The following is a 24,956-nucleotide window of genomic DNA, read 5'->3' on the forward strand; positions in this document are numbered from 1 at the left end:
AGCACAACTTACCATCCTGATTGCACTAATTACTCTTGCTCCATCTTTCTTCCCTCCCACCCACCAGCCTTAAACGCAGGGGATTGTCATGTAAATAAGTGACCTAATTAGCGGTGCTTTCCAACCATTTTACAATGAGGATCCCTCACGAGTAATACCAGCAAATCGAGGGTTTTGTGGAAATAACTCCACAAAGTCCCTGCTGTCCCCTGCAGTTGATTCCGTGCATTAGGATCTCTTTATCTTTCCTGAAGAAAATGACTCATTAGTGTCAAAGATTAACAGCACTAAGTCCATCTGCTTCTTCTTGGTTTGTCGGAGGTGACAGCTCGCTACACTGTGGAGGGGGCAAAATCATTTTCAAAACTGGGTGACCGGACTCAAAATGATGGTCAATCATTGATGTCACCGGTGAGTCACTTTGCCACCATCATGACGGTCTAACCAGCATTTAGATTCATGTGGGACTTGGGGGAAATTGCTCTTAAATAAGCAGGAATTGTGGAGAAGTCCGACTGTGAGACTGATGCCAAATGTAACTGATGTTCCTGCTGAGGTTGAGGTCAATTGGTCAATTTTGTGCTTGTCTCTTTTCTTGTGGGTGGATTTGGTGTGTTTCCCATTCTTCAGCCTACGTTTGAAAACCCGTTGTAGTTCTCACCTTCCTCTGTATCCTCCTGGTTAAGACTCATGCATTCTCCTTTGTCTTCCTCCTTTTGTTTTGCAAACCCATCTATTAAAAACTAACATAATTGTCTATAATTGTCAACAGCCAAAAAGAAGATCTTGAAGGTATCTACTTAATTGTATTTATTTTCATTGCACGTTCTTCACCTTGTGTCTGCCTCTTGCCAAGAAGAACAGTTTTGCACTTCATCAGGACATTGATTGACTTCAGGACTGTTGTTCCTTGCTCTTCCAGTGAGTCCAATATGTTGAGAGGTTTAAGGTCCTTTCAAAATATATCCATTTTCTACCATAATACATTTTACAATGATGATTTGAGGGCATTAATTGGAGGACTCCGAGATTAAAAATAAAGAGAAAGTTACATTAATGCTTGTGTTTCTAAGGGGTATTTTGTGGAATCTCAGATGGCTTGGAGCATCAACCACTTGCCTGGTTGACCGGACCCTTAACAAAACATCTTGATCTCTCAGTTTTTAGTTCAAGACTCAGTGCTTTATAAGCTCCCTAATAACAATCCTGCATTTTTCTTTTCTAGTTCTTATGTGCAGGTGGACTGTTCTTTGTAGCTTTGGGGCTTTTTTTTATATTAATCCAAATGCGTGGCCAAAGCTCATCTTTCTTGTTCTTTTAGCTGCCAAAAATAAATAATTTCAGTTCATGTTCATCCTGACAGCAGTATGGAGAATCTTCCATGGAGTCAATGCGTAAATGTCTGTTTCTCCCATATTACAGAATCACAGAATGGACTGGGTTGGAAAAGCCCTCAGAGCTCATCCAGTCCAACCCTTGGTCCAACTCCAGTCCATTGACCAGATCATGGCACTAAGTGCCATGGCCAATCTCAGTGTAAAACCCTCCAGGGCCGGTGAGTCCAGCACCTCCCTGGGCAGCCATTCCAATGCTGACCACTCTCTCTGCACAGAATTGCTTTCTCATCTCCAGCCTCAATTTCCCCTGGCAGAGTTGAAGCCCATGCCCCCTTGTCCTATTGCTGACTGCCTGGGAGAAGAGCCCAATCCCCCCTGGCTAGAACTGCCCTTCAGGTCGTTCTAGAGAGTGCTGAGCTCAGCTCTAAGCCTCCTCTGCTCCAGACTGAACAAGCCCAGCTCCCTCAGCCTCTCCCCATAGGGCTTGTGTTCCAGTCCCTTCCCCAGTCTTGTTGCTCTTCTCTGGACCCGCTCCAGCACTTCAATCTCTTTCCTGAGCTGAGGGGCCCAGAACTGAACACAACACTCCAGGTGTGGCCTCCCCAATGCAGAGCACAGGGGAAGGATCACTGCCCTTGTCCTGCTGACCACGCTGGTTTGGATACAGGACTCATTTTCACTCATTCATTCCCAAATGTTGACCATGTTAAAAGATCTTCTCCACCTATTGAAACCAGTGGAAAATGGGCAAAGAAATTAGTTCGGAGGTGAATTTTTGGCTCCATGTAGATTGATGCAAGCATCCGTTGACTTCACTGGAGCTGTGATTTTGCCGTTTTTAATGAAAATTAGGTGAGGCACCTGGCTGGTTTTAATTAATCAAACACCAAGAACCGTGCGAAACACTGAAAGGACAACAAATTCTTTTCATAACTCAAAACCAGATGAATGGGTTTTTACTAAGTTGCTTCTGAGCTGATAGAATCCAGCCCAAGAAATAACATTTCTGAGAGGGGTAGGCAGAGGAAAGTTACATTATAAATTACTGAAAACAGCAAAATTTAATACAGGGGAGTTTTCGTAGTTGAAAAGCATTGGAACAGCAAACCCTTGACTTACCAAAGAGATCCTTCCATGTTGAAAGTCTTCAACGGTTGTAGCTCTGCTACCCTTCATGGCACCTGCACAATTTCCCTCCTTCAGTGAAAAAAAACCCAGCTTTTCAGAATTTTTGTAAATGAACCAAAAGGTGTTGGGTTTTTTCAAGCCTTTTCCAACCTCGGATGCAAAGTGCGTGAAGACAAGCGTTGAGGCACCAAACCTTCCCGTGAGTTTCGTATGATGGAGGTAGAACCTCCCACCGCACTTTGTGCCTTTCCCTCTCTTGCTCAGGGACACTTTTGATAATCCCTTTCCAGAGGCCTCACATTTAGAAAGTGATGGAAAACACACCACTTTTAGAGGAGTTATTGCCTTGTTAAAAGTGCTGATTTTCTGGTGAAATTTATGCCTGCCAGCAGAGGCAGACGAGGAGCTCCGCAGGCAGCCCTAACGAGACAATTCATTAACTAGCGAGTGTACACACGCCATAAAAAACATTAATTCACAAAATGAAAAACTAATAGAGTGTTTAGCCTGTTCTTTATCACCGGTGACAGTCTGTGCTCTCCTCATCATTAGTGTTTACTGAACTGATGGGGACCGCAGGCCGGCCTCCTTATCACCGCTCATCGCAAATGAGGTCGTGATGCTTTTTTCCAGCGCAGCTGCCTCATCCTCTCTCCTGCACTTGAATTTTAACATGGGGTGAAGGTCAGAGATGCATGGAAGGAAGATCTCAGTGCCAGCCTTCAGTTTCGTCTTGTTCCTCACAGGTTTTAGGCACAAGTTCTTTCACCATCCACATTAGAAGCTCGAGGATGTTGTAGCGTGGAGGGTGTTGGTCTCTTCTCCCAAGGAACAAGTGATAGCATGAGAGGAAATGGCCTCAAGTTGCACCAGGGGAGGTTTAGATTGGACATTGGGAATAATTTCTTCACCGAAAGCGTTTTCAGCCATTGGAACAGGCTGCCCAGGGCAGTGCTGGAGTCACCATCCCTGGAGGAGTTAAACAGGCAGAGATGAGGTTCTCAGGGACATGGTTTAGTACCACAATTGGGTTAATGGTTGGATTCTGTGATCTTACAGGTCTTTTCCAACCAAAATCATTCTCTGATTTGCAAGGGAAGATCCTTTCCTTAAGTATCTTCCCCTACAGTCCCGGTTGCCTCTACTAGAGACCAGGATTCATTAGTAAAAATTTGCTATGAGTAATATTAATGAGAAGCTCTCCCTGAGCTTGCTTTGCTCTTTACTTCTCCCTGTCCTTTAAGTGTTGGCATAACTTCCCCGCTTCAGCACCGGCGAGTGGTGTTGCCATTGACCCCAGTAAAAGGTGAGCCAGACCAGCACTGAGTATTTAGCTAATTCCATCCTCCCATCTCTTGTTTGAACAGTCCCGACCTCTTAAAATATGCCCTTTCTTGGTATTTGTTTTGTTTTAGCAAGAATCTCTGTTCTGTCTCACGTTTCGCTGTCGATCGATGTGTTCAACCCTGTGCTCGGCCCACGTGTGAGTGGTAAATGTTGTTCACATCTCAGGGTTTTGCAGAGGTCAAGCTCAAGGAGGACGGTTGTGGCCATCGCATGGGAGACTGGGCTTGGCTTAGCTAGGCGCTGACTATCGTCACCTCTGCTCATCGGCTCCCAAACTTGTCCATAGTGAGAAGTGTCTGTAGAAACAAGCGTCTGTGGAGACAAGCTCATCTTGGTGTCAAGAGTTGATCTTACCCATCGTTGTGGAAGTGAAGATCAGAGCACTGATGTTCAAGGCCACCAGCCTGGCCATCTGCATGGGCTGGAGAACGGCCTTTGGTTTGAAGCCCATGTGAAGAAGACAGCTGAAGAATCAAAATGTTACATGCCAGACTGGACTAGATGACCTTTAGAGGTCAATTCCAATGCAGATCATTCTATGATGATGATCTTGGAAGTCTTGGGAGATGTCATTGCTCTGACTTACTTTTATCTCTATATTTAAAATCTATAAAGAGAACAATTTATGTAAAAATGAGCAACGCAGCAATACCTGCATAAATATTTCAAGTATTCAACCATATCTAAGAGGCCCAAAGGACTTCTGACAAGGAAGAGGGAGGATGTCAAACCCAAAATCATGCTTTGGTTCCTGAATTCCTCTACTTCTGAAACGAATCTCATGAACTTTAGGAGAATCAAAATCCAGTTCCGGATTTTATGGCTCGTTCCAGTCCTTTTCTACAAAGTTGCAGCTCTGAGATCCCCAAACAGACCAATTTAGAGGTAGGCATTGAGTGATCTGTGCTTCAGAGCTTCAAACAACGCTCCTGCAGCCAGAAACCGGTCCAAGTGGCCATATGGGTTGCACATAGTTGTTGTTGTTCATTATTTCTCGAGCACCACAGGTGTGCAGAGCACTTTGCAAGAGGATAAAAAGAGAAGGCCCCTGCTCCTCGAAGAGCTTACACTCTAAATGAGATGGAGACAGCATCTCGAAAGCGATAAGGGATCAAAGCGGGAGGAAAGATGTGTAACCACAAAAAAGAAAAGTGGCTTGAGAGCCCCTGGTAATTATTCCCACGGAGAGAAAATCATTTGAGTTGATTGGCTTTGTCTGGTTCTCTTTGGTTATTTAGGCTTTTTAATCTCCAGCAAGTTCTAGCACAAGTCCCAGCTCCTGCGGCCGAATGCAGACGTCTCCATACAGTTATGTGCAGGAGATGCCCCACACGACTTGTGTCACCTTTCGGTGGGGCTGTGGGCATCTCAGCAACATTCCTGTCCCCCCACAAAGCCCCTGCTCCCCAGCACCACCACAGGGGCAGCTTTTCTTCACCCAGCTCTGGCTCCGATTGCCAGACCATGGCTTAAGAGGGGTGTGTTTTTAATGGTGACATATTTACAAAGATATTACCTTCATCGTGCTGTTTGGCTTCAGAAGGCGGAGGTCTCCTGGTATATGTCTTCCTTTAGAAATGTCACCAAAAGAAGTCCTTCATGTGGCATCTGATGTGCACGCTGTGCTGCCGTACTGTATCTGCTTTATAAAACCCCATATAATCACATATCGAATTCTTCCCAACCTTTTTCCTTCAAACAACCAGATATTCTTTTTTGGGGGTGTTAGAGTAGCGTTTTTGCCTCCCTGTGGCATCATCCCCTCGTGATGCTAAAAGCTGTGGGAGCAGGAGATGTGGAGAGCTCAGAGTCAGCTCGAATGGGAGGAATGGATTAAAAAAATATATAAGACTTTATTCAGGTTTTACATGCTGGGAACTAAAGGATAAAAAGAGAAGGTAAAGCACGAGATTCCCCAGAAAAGTCTCCAGCAGAGAGAAGAGTCAACCCGGAGTTTCTGAAGACGTAGTCCAGCACATAACCCATAAAATATTTCCTTTTACATGTGTGTATTTGCAATTATTTAGTAGTTTCCTCCTCTGGAAAGGAAGGGAGTAAATCAATTAATATTTTAAAATCTGTGAACTGGTTCCTAACGTTGCCTGTGGGGCACAGCGAGCGTTTCACGCCGCATCTCTTTTCCAGACAAGACGTTCTTTTCCCTCAACAGAGTTGTAAAATTTCTCCTTCTTTTCCCTTTCCACTGTAAAGCAAATGCGTGTGGTGCTGTATAAAACCTGAGCATGTTACAGGTTTATTTCTCAGGTTCGAGTTGCACCGGGGCCAAGGCAGAGCCCGCAACCTCAGATTGATTTGTTTTCTCCTATAAATGATTCCAACCCGTTAGCAGTCGCTGCGCTCAAGCAGGGAGCGGGCAGGATGCGCTATTGTAGACCTTGATTGGTTACAGAGCTTTGTTTACGGGCAGCGCGGCGGGTTTTGTTTAATATTCCACAGGTCTGATAATTTACAGCCATCGATTTACAAGGCACAATCTGTCAAGAGGCACCGGCGTTGCATTGAAATGTAAAATGATTGAAATCATTGATGACAAGGAGTGTGTTAAGTTTATTTTTCTCAGGTTTGCTGGAATGAGACATTCCTTCTCCTTGGAGGGAGAGAGCTTGGCTGTGCTTACAGCGAGCTACAAGAAATCCCAAACAAAACCGTAACTGTTACCTGGCATCACGGGAAGATCATCGAATAGTTTGCGTTGAAAGGACCTTCAAATCTCCCCCAGTTCGCCCCCTGCCATGAGCAGGGACATCTTCAGCAGCTCAGGTTGCTCAGAGCCCCGTCCAGCCTGGCCTGGGATGTCTCCAGGGATGGTTCAGCCACCACCTCTCTGGCCAACCTGGGCCAGGCTCTCACCACCCTCAGGGACAACAATTCCTTCCTTGTTTCCAGCTGGAATCTGCTTCCTTTAGTTTGAAACCATCACCCCTTGTCCTGTCACAACAGGCCCTGCTCAAAAGTCTGTCCCCATCTTTCTTATGGGCCCCTTGTAAGTCCAGAAAGGCCACACTAAGGTCTCCCCAGAGCTTCTCTTCTCCAGCTGAACACCCCAACTCTCTCAGCCTGTCCTCCCAGCAGAGCTGTTCCAGCCTCGGATCATTCCTGTGGCTCCTCTGGCCCCTCTCCAGCAGGTCCATGTGTGTCCTGTGCTGAGGACCCAGAGCTGGACCAGCACTGCAGGGGGGTCTGGCCAGAATGGGGCAGAATCCCCTCCCTCCACCTGCTCCCCACGCTGCTGGTCACACAGCCCAGGATATGGTTGGTTTCTGGGCTGCAAGCACGCATTCCTGGCTCATGTCCCATCTTTCACCCCCCAGCACCCCAATTCCTTCTCCTGGGGGCTGCTCCCCATCCCTCCATCCCCAGCCTGGGTTGATAGCGGGAGTCGCCCTGACCCAGGTGCGAGACCTTGCACTTGAAAATCACTTAAAGTAAATGAATTTCATCTGTTTAGGCTACAAGATGATGAGGGCTGATGGAGCAAGGTGTTGGCTGCTCCTTACCCAACCATTTTTTTATTGGGCAGAAAGGCTCATGTTAGACGTGGTGTGAATGGGTTATGAAGAGGAGGGTAAGAAGTGGATGGCTGCTGATCTGCTAGTTTGCTTTTCCAGGATTTCAGTTTAAGACCTGAGGGAATGGCAGAAGATGTGCCAGGGAGGGTCAGTGGGACATGAGGAGAAGGTTCTTCATCCAGAGGTGCTGGACACTGAACAGGCTCCCAGGGAGGTGTCACAGCCCCAACCTGACAGTGTTCAAGAAGAAACTGGACAACGTCCTCAGACACACGGGGTGAGTTTTTGGGTTGTCCTATACAGGGACATGAGTTGGACTCGGTCCCTATGGGTCCCTTCCAACTCAGGACATTCTATAGCTCCGTCTTTAAACAGCTCAGATTGTGCTCTATGGGTTGAATGTCCATGCAATGCAGCGTCACCCTTTGCCCCAAGGACCGACCAACTCCAAAGCCAGCTCCAACTTCCATTTTTTATTCAATGCCCATTAATAATTTAGGCTCTGCTTATTTTTTGCTGCTACAGCTCTTTCTGTGGGTTCGTGTTGCCAAGGATGATGGAGTAAAACTGTCTTGAGTGAGACTTAAGAAATGGGATTTTCTCCTTGGGTGTGAAATGGTCTTTTCTGGATGCCTGGAGAAGGAGAAAGGAAAATTGATGGGCTCTGAAAGGCTTCCTTTGGTCTCGAAAAGCAAAAGTACACTTGAGTGTCCTCATTGTGCATGGGGAAAATTGCTCATCATCCCCCAGGCCAGCGCCAAACACTCCTCCCCACAGAAAGGACTTCAGGGCTCTGCCTTTCAATAAGGAGCAGATTGTCGCCGTCTACCTCCTCCTCTTATCTCCACTGACAAATATAATTACAGCTTCACTTAAATTGCTGTAAATGAATTCTGGAGGGTAGAAAAATGGTGCGTGTATCTCTCCGCTGCAGAAATGAGCTGACTCCTGCGTTTCGGATGATGGGTCCATCCATCTCAGCCTCTTGCAGGGAGGCATTGCCGGAGCGAGCTGGCACCCAAGACTGCAGCCCCAGAACTGCTAAAACATGGGGGTTTTATCCTCCATAATAAAAGTGAGGCTTCCTGCTTTCTCCTGTGACCAGATAAGCACCCCCAGACCTGCGTGATCTAAAAGCCGTGTCACCCTCAAGGGAAACAAATGTCACTTGGAGGTGTCGGAGCCGAAGGGTGGGTGGCAGCTGGACAAACAACTCTTCCAAAATCACTTTGCCAGAGTCACCTCGTAACACCGTTATCTGGAAATGAGAGGCTGGGTAAATAAACCCATCACCCCCTCGCTGATAATTTAATTTTCATTGTGGGAGGGACCTCAATGAGCAGAGAAGCTTGGAGATGTGTCGGGGTGTGCAAGGGGCATCCTTGTTGTTCCCATTCCCTCTTTATTTCTCTTATACTCCAGACCAGTTCGTTATTTTCAGCAGTATTTGCCAGGCTCTGAATTTCTCTACCATATCTCTGCATTAAAAAGAAACCTCATAAATATGGTGGTGATGGGACGAGTTGCGGAAGGAGGCGACTTCCAGGAGCCGTGTTTTATTTTACATGGACGGTTTTCTCTCTTGTAATTCACACTACATTTAGATGCGTAATTAGGCATTTTGCTGTGTACAAGCTTTTCCTTTTGCTTTGTTACACTCCTTTAATTGTACAGTTCCGTCTGGTGTATTTACCTCAGTTTCCATTTGTTTTGCACGAAGTAGATTGGGGCTTTTTATCTCCTCTCCTGGATCTGAAGGTGGTTTTAATTTTAGGAGCGAATCCAAAGCCCTGTGTAGGTTCCTCTTTCAAAGCAGGTCCTTGGCTGTACAAACAGTGGCAAGTGACATTTACTTAATCAGTCTCCATCAAAATGAAAGTTTCTTGTCAACATTTCCTTGGTGATGTACAAACCTTCCCGTGCTGAGGTGCGTTGGTGTGTGGTTGAGTGTTTATCGTGTAATGAACGTTAGTGCGAGAACAGAGAAGATGTTTTCAAAGCCAAATTAATTGGAAGTAGAAGGGATAGAGAGATGTGGGGCACTGGAACAGGCTGCCCAGGGCAGTGCTGGAGTCACCATCCCTGGAGGGGTTTAAAAGACACGTAGATGAGGTTCTCAGGGTCATGGGTTGGAGGTGGAGTTGGCAGTGTTGGGTTAACGTTTGGACTCCGTGATCTTAAGTCTTTTCCAATCTAAATGATTCTATACAGGCTGAGAGAGTTGGGGTGTTCAGCTGGAGAAGAGAAGCTCCAGGGAGACCTTAGTGTGGCCTTTCCAGACTTAAAGGGTTCAATAAGAAAGATGTGGACAGATTTTTGAGCAGGGCCTGTTGTGATAGGACAAGGGGTGATGGTTTTAAACTAAAGGAGGGAGATTCAGGCTGGACATGAGGAGGAAATTGTTGTCCCTGAGGGTGGTGAGAGCCTGGCCCAGGTTCCCAGAGAGGTGGTGGCTGAACCATCCCTGGAGACATCCCAGGCCAGGCTGGACGGGGCTCTGAGCAACCTGAGCTGGTGAAGATGTCCCTGCTCATGGCAGGGGTGGCACTGAGTGACCTTTGAATGTCTCTTCCAATCTGAACTAGTCTATGAAGAGCGATGCCAGGTTTGGAGAACTCCATAAGGCGTGTTCAATGTTTGAATGTTTGATGTTCATGATGTTCAATGTTTGAACCAAATATAAAACATCACCGAGTAAGTTTAGGCTGGAAATTTGATCCCAAACTTTAGTTTTACTGCTAGAGAAGTGAGGTTTTGAAGCAGCCAACAAGGGCAGAAATCTGAACAGTTTTACTGTGGCACACAAGTTTATACTCCAGGTTGGCTTGTGGGGACTGGACTTGATGATCCAGAAGATCCCTTGCAATCCCATTATTTAATTCAAGGGGAAGTTTTCTAAGCTGATTTCAAACATTGCTAATCACCCGATGCAGGAAGTCATTTCTAAAGTGCTGCTTGAACAAGGACTTGAACTCGGATATTTGGGATACTCTTCCTCTAATTAGGGCGGAATATGTGATAACAGCATGTTACTCTCGTTAGCGAAGCTGCTTCTTTAACTCGAGTGGCGGCGATTTGTGTTGCAGGGGAGAAGGTTCAGGTACTGTGAGAATATGTAAAGGATGATGGCTGCAGAGTTATTGCCACTTCTCCAAGAGACGATGCTCTTGTGGTGGGGATAAACTCAAAGTGGTTTTTTAAAGAGGTCTCAGTGTGGGGGAACACTTGGTCCAGGACCAGCTCATACCTGTTGCCTGCTTTTTAATTGCTTTACTGCCTAAGAGCTGTGTTTTATTAAACATAATGAAGAAAGCCTCGTTGATGCCTCTGAAGGGGTAGGGACAGGTAAAGAAGTCTCCAAAAAGGAGCATCGTCCCTGTCGCTGCCACGCTGTGGGTCCCGAGCAGCGATTTTCTAACTCCAAGCAGAGCAAGATAAATATTCCGGGATTTTGCAGCTACAGAAATACTCATCACAGAGCACTGTCTTCCCAAGCAAATGCTTGATTAAACCCCTCAGGTTCACTTTGGAGCTTAATCAATTGCAGAAGCAGTTTGTTGCTTCGTACACTCCCTAATTATTGCTCAGCCAAAGGTGGGAGAGAATACACATGTTTAGGATGGAAGCGCACAAGGTGCTGTGTGTGGTTGCTAAAGCTGAGCAATATTGATGGAGTAAATCAGAAATGTATGGTGTTTTCTTTCTCTAGCCGTGTCTCCTGGCCAGGACAGCCATGCCAGCATGGAACACCTTCCCGCATCCGAACAGATCCTACAAACCCTCAGTGAGCTGGCCAGGTCTTTCCAAGAGATGGCTGATCGCTGCCTGCTGGTTCTGCATCTGGAAGTCAGGTAGGAGCCTTGAGTTCATGGATTTTTGGCTCAGCTCGGGAGGTTTTAGGTTAAGATTGTGTCCAGAGCACATATTATGGCACCCAAGACATATATTTTCCTGCTCTAGCGTCAAAGCTCAGTCCAGGAATGCCAGATCCATCACCATGGATGGAGGCAGGATACTGAAAGCAGAATTTCCCAGGGAGGTCTTGTTTTATGTGTCAGAGACAAGGAAGAATGGTTTTTCAGAGGCTTTATCCTTAGAAAATTGCACGATGATGTTTTAATAGTCTAACAGGCGTCTGCATATTTATTAGCCACTGCGCTTTGGAGCTTTTCTTAGTGCTTTTTCAAATAGTAACAGGAACTGGGAGACCAGCTGGATTGGTTTTTAAAGAGATGGATCATGTTATGAAGTCTCTGACTTCACATGCAAAGATCAAAGGCAGCAAATCCCTTTCTTCAGGCTGCCAGCTGCCCACTCTGGGGCTGGGAAGATGTTTTTCCCTTATGCATTGTATCGGCCAGGTGTATTTTCATTGCTTCTCTTTCCTCTGAAGCATCAAATATAAGTGGATGTCAGAGCCGGGCGATGAGACTTGATGGACCATCAGTTTGTTCTGCCGTGACACATCCTGAGCCGTATTGTGTCCTTGTGTACATTGGCAGAGCTCTGATGAAGTCAGTACGTAGCTTTAACAAAGAACAAAATACACATTAGGTATTGTCAGCAGCCTTTCACCCTGCTATCCATCATCTGCTGGCCACTTGATTGCAGGCCAGATGAGCTGGGGCTTGAAGGATTCGAGGGAAGGATTGTTAAGGTATGGAAATGGAGCAGCTTTCCAGCTGCGCTGTAATGGGAGGTGATGCCTGAGCTAACCCGGACTCGTGGATTGGGCACCAGCTTAAATGGGTTGCTGGCCTCAGCCCTCTGTGGTTTTCCATCACACTCGGGTTAAACAGAATAAGTGCAAATGTAATTCAGGAAAAGAAGCTGTCATTTTAGAGCAGACCGCTGCCCACCTCCTGGAGCGCTTCTAACAGTTTGGTGTTGTAAATACACCAAAGCGTGTTGCTCTGTGCAGTGGGGGGAAAGAGTTGAGAAAAAATAGATGCAAACAACCAGGAAAATCAACCAGCTTCCACATCTTCATCACTCTGCATTTGCAGCCACCTGCAGTGACAGAAAAATCCCAATCCCTGATGTCTGTTACTAGCAGGTTTCTCTGTGACTCCTACACGAGCTCCCCGGATTTGTGCCGTTTCCAACGTATTTTCATTCACTGTGCTTTAAACCGGTATCACAGCACATTTGTAGAGAATCTTGGAATCTACCAGCCTCTTGCTGTTGCAGGTGCACCCTAAGAAAACCTCAGCGAACAGCAAAGCAGATTCAAGATGACACAATTATCCCCTCGTCTTTCTCCTCCTTTAGGGCCCTCCATCCGTTCACAGCTTTGCCAGATGCAGGTTGGCACCAGCTTGGTGTTGACTTGTCCTCTTCCAGCACCGTGTGGGCATGACCCGAGGATACTGGTCACTGAGAACCTGCTCCTTGGGTTTATAGCTCCTTCCTTAAAGGAAAATATGTTGGAACATTCCAATCATGGAGTTCTGCGTCCAGTGCTGGGCACCCCAGTTTGAGAAGGACAAGGAAATACTGGGATGGTGTAGGTCAGATCTGTTAATGAAGTGTCCTTCTTATTCACCTCTCAAGGTGGGACAATGACATGTCGAGAGGATGATGTGTTTAATAGAGATATAACCACCCATTTCTTAAAATTATTGTTATTTTTTACTAATATCCAACCTCAACCTCCCCTGGCGCAACTTGAGGCCGTTTCCTCTGCTCCTGGCACTTGTTCCTGGGGAGCAAAGCCCGACCCCCCCGGCTCCAAGCTCCTTTCAGGCAGTTCAGAGATCAGAAGGTCTCCCCTCAGCTCCTGTTCTCCAGCTGAACCCCCCAGCTCCCTCAGCCGCTCCCATCACACTTGTGCTCCAGCCCCTCACCAGCTCCGTTCCCTTCTCTCCACTCGCTCCAGCACCTCAAGGCCTTTCTTGGCCTGAGGAGCCCAAAACTGCCCCCAGGATTGGCAGTTTGGCCTCCCCAGGTCCCAGCACAGGGACGGTCACTGCCCTGGGCCTGCTGGCCACACCAGTGCTGGTACCAGCCAGGATGCTGGTGGCCTCTTGGCCACCTGGGCACACACTGGCTCATGTTCAGCCGCTGGCACCAACACCCCCAGGTCCTTTTCCAGCTGCTCTTCCCCACCATGCAGCGTCCATGGGGTTGTTGTGACCCAAGTGCAGGACTTGGCACTTGGCCTTGGTGACCCTCAGACAACTGGCTTCAGCCCATCGATCCAGATCCCTCTGTAGAGCCTCCTACCCTCAGCAGATCAACACTCCCACCCAGCTTGATGTCATCTGCAAACTCACTAAGGGTTCACTCGATCCTCTCATCCAGGTCATGGACAAAGATACTGTTGCATTGTAACATCTCTGTCTTCTCTCTCGCAGAGTTCATTGCTTCCACTACCTGATCCCTCTGGCCAAACAAGGGAACTACGCCATCGTCGCCAACGTGGAGAGCATGGACTACGACCCCCTCGTCGTCCGGCTCAATAAGGACATCAGTGCTATCGAGGAGGCCATGAGCGCCAGCCTCCAGCAGCACAAGTTCCAGTACATCTTTGAAGGTCAGCCATTCAAGTTTGGTTAAGTTGGTTCTTACGAAATGATTCTTTCATTCTCATCCCAAAACTCAACACTATTCTTCTAGGGGGGTAAGGCAGCCTGTGGTACTGTTGCGACCTACAGCAGATTGATAAGCGAGACCCATAGAAACACAAGATAGAAAAAAACCCTGTTGCCTCCACACCATTTCTGAGTGTATCTGGCTGAGCAGGAGCATCAGGCCCATGCTGAGGAGGAAAGCAGTAAGTTGATGTACATGCAGGACAGTTTTCCCTTGGGAAGCCGTAGGGCCTGTGTATATATTACAAGCACATCTCTGTTACGGAGCAGTTCCTATCCAAAGTGTAGCCGTCCCATTTCTAAAATTAAATTTAGAGAACATTAGCTCTTCTGATGTCTCATCTGTCGTGATTACTTTGGAGAATATAAGTCACATCTTGGTTCATCTCCCCTCTATTTATTCGTGGTGCTGACGCACAGCGCTGTTGCCTGCGCACCAGGATACGTGTCCTTCTCTGTGGTCATTGTTTGAAGTCAGAAGAAGGTCGGGACTGGAGATGCACCTATTGCCCAGTACAAGAAGTCAGCAGGGATGAAGGTTTCCTAGCCTGGCGACCCTTAGTTTGACCACTACTTACTGGTCCTAGTTAAGGCTTTCAGTATCTGGGTACTTTCCCCTGTATCCATGTAGCTCCTGGTGGAGCATCTTTTAATCAGAAGTTTTCTGAGCTGTGAGAATCCGTGGCAAACTGAGTGATCACCTGCACAACTGCCTGAAAGGAGGTCGTCACATGAAGGGTGTTGGTCACTTTTCCCAAGGAACAAGCGATAGGATGAGAGGAAAGGGCCTCAAGTTGTGCCAAAGAAGGTTTAGATAGGGGTTGTTGGGCACTGGAACAGGCTGCCCAGGGCAGTGCTGGAGTCAGCATCCCTGGACGGGTTGAACAGACGGAGATGAGGTTCTCAGGGACATGGGGTGGTGCCAGGGGTGGGTTATGGTTGGACTCAATGATCTTGAGGATCTCTTAACCAAAATGATTCTGTGATTCTACATTGTAGAGCTGCCCTTACAGCTCAGGTTTACCACGTCTGTTCGAGGTGAGTCAAATGGCTCCACACAGAGCCACAGGGACCACTCGCATCTCGCTAAGCCATGAGGTTGAAGTTGATACACAAGGTCTTCATGAAACGCAGGCACCTCTTAAGCCCAGTTTTGGGATTTACAAATACCTCACGCTGGTTGCGTATACATATTTTCTTAATTCAGACTTTTAATTGATATCTAGCCTTGTACAGATCTGTGTACTGAGCGAATTTGGCTGGGTTTGTGCTATTTGCAATGCAGCATGAATGGATACATCGTTTTGGGGGCGGCTGTGACTTTTAGCAGCTGATTATGTCCTTCAACAGGAAAGATGAAGACATCACTCAGACACAAGAAGCTGTTCAAGACTGATCACAGAGAGGCTGCACATCAAGTGCATTGAAATGTGGCTCATTCCTGCTCCTGCAGACCATGAGTTTACCAGGGAAAAATACCACCCTTGGTAACACTAAAATACTCCAATATCATTTTGTAGGAGCAATAGCGGTCCGTTGCTCTGCCCAGACAGAAAGGGACATTACGCAAAACCTGATTATAAACCTTGAAATGCCCTGGAAATATCAGTGGCTATAATTATGCAACTTGGACTTTTTGTGGTGTTTAAGGGCCATTTTGTGCTTTTGCTAAAGAAGGAAACCTTGAGGAAAGTCCTCCAAAAATGCACTAGGAAGATATTTCTTCCCCATGAGGGTGGTGAGACCCTGGGACACACTGCCCAGAGAAGCTGTGGATGCCCCATCCCTACAAGTGTTCAAGACCAGGTTGGATGTGGCTCTAAGCAACCTGGTCTGGGTGAAGATGTCCCTGCCCATGGCAGGGGATTGGAACTTGATGATCTTTAAGGTCCCTTCCAACCCAAACCATTCTATGATTCTATGGTGTTGAGGGCTGTTTCCACATCCAGTCCAGTGTGTCTCGTGTTCTGGTTCACATGTGCCACTCAACAGTGCTGATTCATGGGGTTTATGGTGAATTATTGTCACTAAATGTCTTCCTCACCCGTGCAGGTTTAGGCCACCTGATTTCCTGCATTCTCATCAACGGCGCCCACTACTTCAAGCGTATCAGTGAATCTGGCATCAAGAAGATGTGTAGGAACATCTTCATCCTCCAGCAGAACCTGACGAACATCACCATGTCACGTGAGGCCGACCTGGACTTCGCAAGGTGAGCAGGAAGCCCCATGTTGTGTTTGTTATTATTGTGATGTCCACATGTACAGAGGTAGCTCCTTCCAAAAAATTTCACCATTCGTGCTTGCAACTGGATGGATGTCAAGTTAAAAATGTAGAAATGTTGATCGTAAAACGTTAATGCTAATATTCACTTTCCCTCTTGTTGAGCAACATTCAGAGCAACATGGATCACTTGAGCTGAGCGTGAGCTTGAGCATCACTTGAGCTCAAAGCAGAGGTTCCACCAAAGCATCCAGGGCTTCTTGTTGCTGTGGTTCTCTTCAAACCAAAACCCAAGCAAGGAGAAGCTTCTAGGTATAGGTCTTGTGTGGAATTGAAACTGGATGAATCTGGGGCCTGGATTCATGCCCAGATAAGTAATACTTCAATTTGTTGAAGGCTTAAACTTGGATCAACTCAGAGGAACAGTGTGTGTGAACCTCAGGGATGCCAAATGCTGTCTGTGTTCAAGTTCTGTTGCTCTTGAACTAGTAGTAATAGCAAAATAAAACCAAAACTGGACGTGATAGATCCCCTGCAAGTTTCTCACCAATATTTCTCCTTTATTCACTGAAGAGGGAGGATTTGAGGAGTAAGCTAAGTGGTAATGTAAGCCAATACTAAACTGCACGTGGACCTCTACTGGCTGATCCTCCGTGGCAGTAGCTGGTTCAGCAACAGGCAGCTGAGCCTAAGAAACAGCCAAAGGAAGAGTCTGGAACTCACAAATTAAGGCACGTAGATCAGTGACAGTTTTGTGTGGCACTCGGGTATGACCCACCGCAAACACTGGAAAGAGTTGGTGTCATCATTTGGCCGTCGCTCTTGGAGGCTGAATTACGAGAGAAACATGATTCCCTCAGCTGAGGGAGAGTAGGTATGACTGAGTGCCTCATTTACTTGGGCTCTCACATGGGGAATGATCTCATTATTGAATTAGTTTCTTCATAATAACATTGGCATGGAGAAGTTATGAATGCGGACGCTTGGAGGAGGGAGAGAGAGAGAGAAAGATCCATTACTAACTCTTCAAGGAATAGAGTTCCCAAATTCAATCTTTCCTTTTTTTAATGAATTTTTTTCCCTGATCTGTTGAAATGTTAAATAAATTAGCCCAGTTTTTTGGCAGGCAGAACAAGCGCTTGAGCATGTGCTGACAGCAACTGGCACCCAAATAATGCAGTGCTGACCGAGTGCTGCTGGAAGCTGGCGCAGGGTTGAATATCTGTGGAGCTCCGATTCGTAGCTCTGCACAATTCGACGTGGAGTTTGAAGGGAAGGGTGAGGTGGGAACGTGTTCCCCACTCCCAATCTTGCTCAGCGGGTGATGCTCCAGAGCAGCAGTTTTCACAACATCAGACCTGCTCTAGTTGAAGGTGCTGTCACGGTCTGTTCGGCGATGGACTCGTGATGGTTCTTTTACCTTGATCTCAGAGCGCAAAATTAAGGCAACCAAAATGCCAAGGGGTTATAATTCAATCAAGCAGCGTTACTTTATTAATTGCCTGTAAAGCGGCACGCGATAGAGAGTGAGAAAGAGAAAGGGAAAAGAAACGGGGAAAAGTAAAGGTAAAGATGAGAAACAAGGTTGCGTTTCTCACCATCCAGTTCCAGAAGCTCCCTCTGGTCTCCGGTCCCGTGCAGCCCGGCCGGTCCTCCGTCGTGGTTCGGGATCCTCTGGTGGGAAGATCTTCACCGGTGTCCATTCTGGAGTCACCTTTCATGCTTCTTCACCCCCCTTGCTCCCATTGTTTCAGCCCGATCTCCACCTTGATTTCACAACCCAGGCTCGTACTGCGCAGGCTCGAGAGATTCACGCTTTCTTTTGCCAGCGCTTACGTGTCCAGCATTCAGGGTCTTTCTCTGGTCCATTGGGTGAGCTCAGGACCCTTGTTGAGCTCTTGGCCGTGCTCCTTTTCGTTGGCCATTGTTTGTGGAGCAGGTAGGGACACGTGTGACTGAGGCTGCAGGTGAGCACACAGCTTCTGGACGGCAGCTCTTGTCCCTGGGTCAGAGACCCGCAGAGCAACAGCTTTCAGGATGGGGGGCTGGTTTGGCTGGAGAAGCCGGCAAAGTCCACACAGCAGCCACTGTGAGCAGGAGCCCCCGTATCGGAGAAACCAGTGCAACACAATGCTGCTCCTCGGGCCTCTCTCCAAGTCATTGTCCATGGGTTCTTTCGGTGTCAGCTTCAGTTCTCGAAGTTCTTGATGGCGATATTCAGGCAAATACTGCTCCATCTTCGGACCGACCCTCACAGATGCTCATGGCAGGGGTTGAACAAGATGACCTTTGCAGGTCCTTTCTAACCCATACTATTCTATGAAACACACATACACCAGATTTCTTCCTCTATGAGTTACGTGGCAAAGAGATTTTCTCCTGCACCATGGGTATTATCATCAACAGCCGTGGAGCTCTATAGAGATACCTGAGCTTTCTGCGCAGCAGCATCAGTTGTTTTGTGGTACCCAGGATGCAGATTTCTTCCCCTAATATCAATTCAACAACATTTGGTTTTAGCTTTCACAACTGCATCGCTTCTTTCTTTCTTTCGGGGCAGATTTCTGTGATCTGGAGAGTAGATTTTATGCTTTTCTTCTTCAGATGACTCCTGAATGGTTATTATCCAAATTCTCCTTTTACATAAGCGAGACATCTCGTGCGTCGAAACCCTGCCCTGCTCACCTGAATTTGCAATTACCCGAGCAAGTTGTCATGTTACCCCAGGGACTCCGGTTACCAAGGTCTGTTCAAACTATAAAATAAACATAACAGTTCACCCCCAGAAAGCATAAAATAATATCAATGTAGGATAAAAGTGATTTGCACTTCTGTGATATTGCTCATATAAGAATCCGTAAATGCTTTGCGCTGTAGCTAACTATCGGTTTTGATTTTTTAAAGATGAGGAATGGAGAGCAAGTGGTTATTTGGTGTATGGGAGCAATGGCAGAGCTGATGGAGAAATACTGGTTCTCTTCCTTCCCCGCTGCACCCCCAGTAACTGGGGATAATTCCCACCCTGCCTCGCTTATCCAGGGACCTGGGTGATCCTAGTGGGAGAAAATATTTCTGAAGTGGGTCCAACCCAGCATGGACTCTGCCCCATCTCTGGTCTTTGTAGGTATTTACCCTTGTGAAAATAATTCGATGTTTACCTTGATTTCTTTAAGGAACTTGATTAGAAGCGGTTTGAACAGGGAAAACCAAAATACGTGGTGTTTTTTGGGTGGTTTTGGGGGTGGTTTTTTTCCCCACACATAGAAAAATAGCTTTTCTCAGGCTTTTAGAGAGGTCTGTGCCCTCCAGGTTTGAGCTCAGCCTCATCTGAAGGCAACTGGTTCATGCTTCCCATGGACAATCAGTTTGCTGCCCCATTGCTCCCTCATCCTCCCAATTTCTTTGTGAAAGTCTGAGACTCAGGGTTCAAGAGGCAATCAGCCGTAATTAACGATCGGCGCATCACTCCTTGCACGTTCCGTTTTAATTATGGAACAGGTCCTGGGTGGTCCCTTTCTGAAAGCAAACGCATTTCAAGTTTGATGCGCTCAAGTTGATAGGAAAGACCGGGCTATTTGAGAAAGGTCTTTCAGCATTTTCCTGGCTGTCGTGCTTTTGATTGTGCGTTCGGTTTTGGGTTTATTTCTCACTTTTGGTATATTCTTCAAGGCTTTCTGTGGGCCTCAAAGAGCGCTGGGCATCCCCGTTCTTCTCTTCGGCAGCAGAAGACCCAACCAGGGAAGCTGGAGAGGGAAGATATTTCTCCTCTGAAGCCAAAATCATATAGAGGATTCACAGCAAAAAACCTTAACCCATGTAACACTCCCTGGTTCTTTTTCCAAAGATCTGTAACCTGCAGGATTTGCTGCTTTGGGAGCAGCACTACAGCAGGGGGAAAATGTCTTTCGAATGAGTTTTGCTTGGAGATTCTCAGTTCAAGGTAGAGCGAGGTTGGGAAATTCTCCGCAGAGCATCACGCAGCAGAGACAGAGCGCGTTTTCCAGTGGAGATGGAGCTCGAGCAAGGAGTTTCTCCTCCGCCAGGAGAAAGGGGAAAATAGGCCGGTTCTGACTGCTGAGGTGTCACAAAAGGATTTGTAGCATTTCCTACATTTCCTGCAAATATTAATAGGTTTTTCCCTTAAATGTGTGTTCGGTATCTAGGCCAGCAGAAATGCAGTCAGCCACTGCTATGTTAAAGAAGAAGCAGTGTTTTCTTCTTATGTGTAACACCTATGCACACTCTGCAAAGTCTGGGCCCGAGCGTAGGTTCTAAATACATCCAAATTTTGGAAGTTTCCAACCCTGAATTGGTTTTATGCTGTTGGAGGACACAATTCAGCTTCAAATTTGGATTCCCGATCTTTTCCCTTCTGCCCCCTTTCCTGCTCCCTCTCCATCCTCACCCAAAATCCCACTGGCATCTTTATACAGAGGTCTAATCACAGGCAGAGTTAGGTTTCTGCTACAGACTTATGCTTCAATAAAATATCGTTCGACTCTTAAATGTTCATTTTTCATTGAAAAAAACCAACCTCTTTTCTCAGACACACAGCAGTGATAAAATTGCCCCATTTTTGAAAGTTAATTGAGGTGGTTGCAAGGGGCAGGTAGAGACCAGTGATGAAATGTGAGCATTTCATACAGCACAATGTCATTTTGACCTCTAAGTTAAAGGTTTTTAAGTGGTGCTGCTCATCTGAAAGTGTCCTTCCTCCCTTAAAGGGTTTCCAGCATAGAGAACCAGAGGTGTCTGTAGGCCTGTGAGTTAGATCGGAGGTTTCCATGCTGCTGCCATTCCAGTGAGGAGCTGCAGGACCATTGTGGGATTAAATGATCTGAGGCTGGAACAGCTCTGCTGGGAGGACAGGCTGGGAGAGCTGGGGTGTCCAGCTGGAGAAGAGAAGCCCCAGGGAGACCTTATTATGGCCTTTCTGCACTTAAAAGGAGCCCATAAGAAAGATGGGGACAGACTTTTGAGCAGGGCCTGTTGCGATAGGACAAGGGGTGATGGTTTTAAACTAAAGGAGGGAGATTCAGGCTGGACATGAGGAAGAAATTGTTGCCCTGAGGGTGGTGAGAGCCTGGCCCAGGTTGGCCAGAGAGGTGGTGGCTGAACCATCCCTGGAGACATCCCAGGCCAGGCTGGACGGGGCTCTGAGCAACCTGAGCTGGTGAAGATGTCCCTGCTCATGGCAGGGGTGGCACTGGATGAGCTTTAAGGTCCTTCCAACCCAAACCATCCTGTGATTCTACGATTCTGTGTCTGTGTGGAGCCACACGGTGAGATGGGAAGGGTCTCGCGTGGGTTTGGGAAGCAGCGGATCTGCCTCAGCACCACATAAACACTCCGGTTGTGCTTGTAAGCTTGAGTGAATCACAGCAGCAAAGTGGATTTAGAGCCTCTGGGTTTAGCAGTAGCTCAGTCAGTGACTAGAACAGAAATGCCCTTGCACTACAGTTTTCCTGTGTGAACAGACCCGTGACTTTCAGCGCAAACATCCATGGAGACGACAGGGTTGTCCCATCCAGCTCTGATTCTTGCATGGGGAGAACTGGAAAACACCACTGGGACCAGTGCCCGAACCGCAGCGGTGGGATTTCAGAGGGTGTTTGATTTCAGAGCACAGTTCTGGTTCGGGTGCTCGGCATTCAGGGGTCCCCTCCTGCTACGACTGGCAAGCGGAGGGTTTTGTTGTTTGATTATAAAGGAGCAGGAGAGATTTGTGCCTCTCACCTACCGCACACGGCTTGCCCAGGCAGGACGAATAAGCAATAACTTGCTGCCATCTACTGGGTGCTGCGGAGGGAAGGGGGAGACAACATGCGTTAGGAATTCCTCAGACAGCCCAGCGCTCTGAAATAAATCCTTTTCATTACCAAATGTTATTTCTCTTTCCGATGCCTTTCTTGAGAGATAGAGAACCAGCAGGTTGTGTTTGGTGCCTGGGTGCTCAGGATGCCTGAGGACGGAGCTGGTCAATGGTGCTGCTCTTGGTGCTTGACTTGTGCATGTTGAGCCCCAGATCCAATGGATCCTCACCTCGATCTCCCTCCTTCAGTGGCAAAGCGCTCTGCTGCCTCTGCAATGCTCCTGTCTTCATTTGTGGTTCAGAACTGGATGGAAAGGGTGTCTCAGGTGTTATCTCTTGGGGCTGCGCTCAAGCCAGGAGAAAACTTGGGGCATTTAACATTATTCAGTTTAAGTAAAACCCACATCAGTTGAGTAGGCAACTTGGGTACCAGGCGCTGTAACTCATGCACAGCACTGAGAACAGGGCTGTCAAACTCCTCTTCACTGGGGGGCCACATCAGCCTCGCGGTTGCCTTCAAAGGGCCGGAGATAATTCATTTCAGGGCTGTATAAATGTAGGAGTAGTTACGTTTATATAGTGCTAAAACTGCATTCACCCCCCAGCTCCCTCAGCCGCTCCCATCGCACTTGTGCTCCAGCCCCTTCCCCTTCTCTCAACTCTTCTCTGAGCTGTTGTGAAATGCTGTGAAGACAGAAATGGGTGCCCTACCAGAATTCATAGCAACTGCAAATTCAACTGGAAATTAAACTACATGGATGGGTGATTTGTTCCCATGTAATTTTAATGAGTCCGTAACAGGGTGGCTGTTTGGGATGCACGGGGCATCACCCAGCAGCACCCGTCTGGTGAAGGACCATCTGGGGACCCCTGAAGCACATGGGGGAAGCAAAAGGAGAAGGGGATGGGGGGGATCATCAAACCAGAGGGGCGTTTTTAATCCTCTGTCGTTGAGATTTTTGTTTAATGCAGTGAAACCACTAATTACAGCTAATTAAACCTGCACTGAGATCAAAGCTCAGTGGAAACTACAGGGGGGAGAAAAGAAAGGAAAAGAAAATACGGATTTTGTTGTAACCAAGGCCTTAATTGAAAACTAAAGCGACTTTGTTAATTAAAAGCAGCAAAAACAAAATGAGGGCATGCTCCACAGATACACAACATGAGTCCAGCGTCGTGGTGGAGATAACGCGTCTTTCCCACGCTGTCAGCAAAGAGAGGCTTTTATTCTAGAGCCTGTTCTGCTTCTGGCTCCTCTGTAGGGAAGGGTCTGCCCAGCATCCGTGCTGCAAAGTATTGGTGATTTGTACCTTCCATAGCACTCAGAATCTCGAGCTATAAAGTGAGGGGAGAGAAATTCCTGTACACTAACACATTTACAGATTTCATGAACAACAAGGAAGAGTTTTTCCCTTGAACATAGAGACGAGAGGGGGCGGCTCAGTGACCAGCTTGTCTACATCAGGATACTGAAAAAAACCCATGGTTCAATCTGTAGGGTTGTCTAGCCCTGACGAGACACTGTAGGATCTATATTTGACAGCCATCTGCTGTCCCTGCCATGCGGAGAAAAAAACATTTCGTATGTGTTGAAATGCCACCTTCAATCCTGACAGCCGTCAATAGCGACCCAACATCTGGGAGACTCTCACAGCTATTTCACCATGGAAGTGGGAACGTGGAAACCAAAATCCTCACACCTGACCTGCAGGAGGGGTAATGAGTGAGGTCAACAGGGACCCAGCAGTCACCAGCTGCTCCTGGACCGCAGTGAGAACTTGGCTGTTTGATTTTTTCTCTTGTGCTCACATCCCTCATGTCTGGGTTCACATATTATCCAGTTATTCTGTGATTAATGTTTCTGGGAAGGTCAGCCCCCACTACAGTCTGCTCCTAACACAGGGGCAGAAAGCTGAGGCTTTCAGACAAGGAAACTTTGAAACAGCAGGACTAAGAGTGTGTCCAACAACAGAAAGATCTGCTACACTTGCAACCCCAGTTCAAACCCAGTTTTACCTGCAGTGTCCTTTATCATAGTCTGCTCCACCTGCTTTTGCATCTCCTAAGTCAGCGGTGTCAAACTCATTTTCACCCGAGACCACATCAGCCTTGTGGTTGCCTTTAAAGGGCCAAATGACCACGAGTCACCGATGTGCCCTTGTGGCCAAGAGGCCAATGGTCTCTGGGGTGCTTTAGGAAAAGTGTGACCAGCAGGTCAGGGAGGTTGTTCCTCCCCCTCTGCTCTACCCTGGGGAGGCCACATCTGGAGTTCGGTGTCCAGTTCTGGGCTCCCCAGTTTAAGAAGGACAAGGAATTACTGGAGGAGTCCAGCAGTGGGATATGAAGTTGATGAGGGGTCTGGAGCATCTTTCTGATGAGGAGAGACTGAGAGAGCTGGGGCTGTTGAGCTGGAGAAGAGAAGCTGAGAGGGGATCTCATCAATGGTTATAAATATCTCCAGGGTGGGTGTCAGAGGATGGACCAGACTCTGTTCAGTGGTGCCCAAGGACAGGATGAGGGGCAACGGGCACAGACTGAAGCACAGGAGGCTCCATCTGAACATGAGGAGAAACTTCTTTCCTTTGAGGTGCCAGAGCCTGGCCCAGGCTGCCCAGAGAGGCTGTGGAGTCTCCTTCTCTGAGACATTCAAACCCACCTGGACACCTTCCTGTGTGATCTGCTCTGGTGACCCTGCGTTAGCAGGTGGGTTGGACTGGATGATCTCCAGAGGTCCCTTCAACCCCAACCATCCTGTGATTCTGCGATCCCCTCCAGTTATTTCTTCTTTGCGGCAAGAACAGGCTTCTATGTGCATCCTGATGCGTCCTGGCACATTTGGAGATGGGGTCTTAATGCACCTTCTGGCTGTAGTCTGATGGCTTTAAATTCCTTTCAGTTCACTGTCAGTGATTATAGATGGTAAATGTATTCCCAGAATAATCTGTATTGGAGTTGTGCTGTGGCCACTCTTCTGTTACCTGGGTCC

The 24,956-nt window shown here is 47.4% G+C and overlaps 1 protein-coding gene across 2 annotated transcripts in view; it reads left to right on the forward strand.

The window, feature by feature from the left end:
* The window catches only part of EXOC4 (exocyst complex component 4), a 411,272-nt gene that overhangs the window by 363,180 nt on the left and 23,136 nt on the right, over positions 1–24,956 (forward strand). For both annotated transcript variants that reach the window (XM_065856603.2, XM_071803542.1), the window contains exons 15-17: positions 11,052–11,193; positions 13,699–13,877; positions 15,988–16,147. In XM_065856603.2, the coding sequence (XP_065712675.1) occupies positions 11,052–11,193; positions 13,699–13,877; positions 15,988–16,147 (481 nt within the window). The remainder of the gene's footprint in view (positions 1–11,051; positions 11,194–13,698; positions 13,878–15,987; positions 16,148–24,956) is intronic.

Source organism: Patagioenas fasciata, chromosome 1 (genome assembly GCF_037038585.1).
Source record: "Patagioenas fasciata isolate bPatFas1 chromosome 1, bPatFas1.hap1, whole genome shotgun sequence".
In the NCBI taxonomy this organism is placed as follows: domain Eukaryota; kingdom Metazoa; phylum Chordata; class Aves; order Columbiformes; family Columbidae; genus Patagioenas; species Patagioenas fasciata.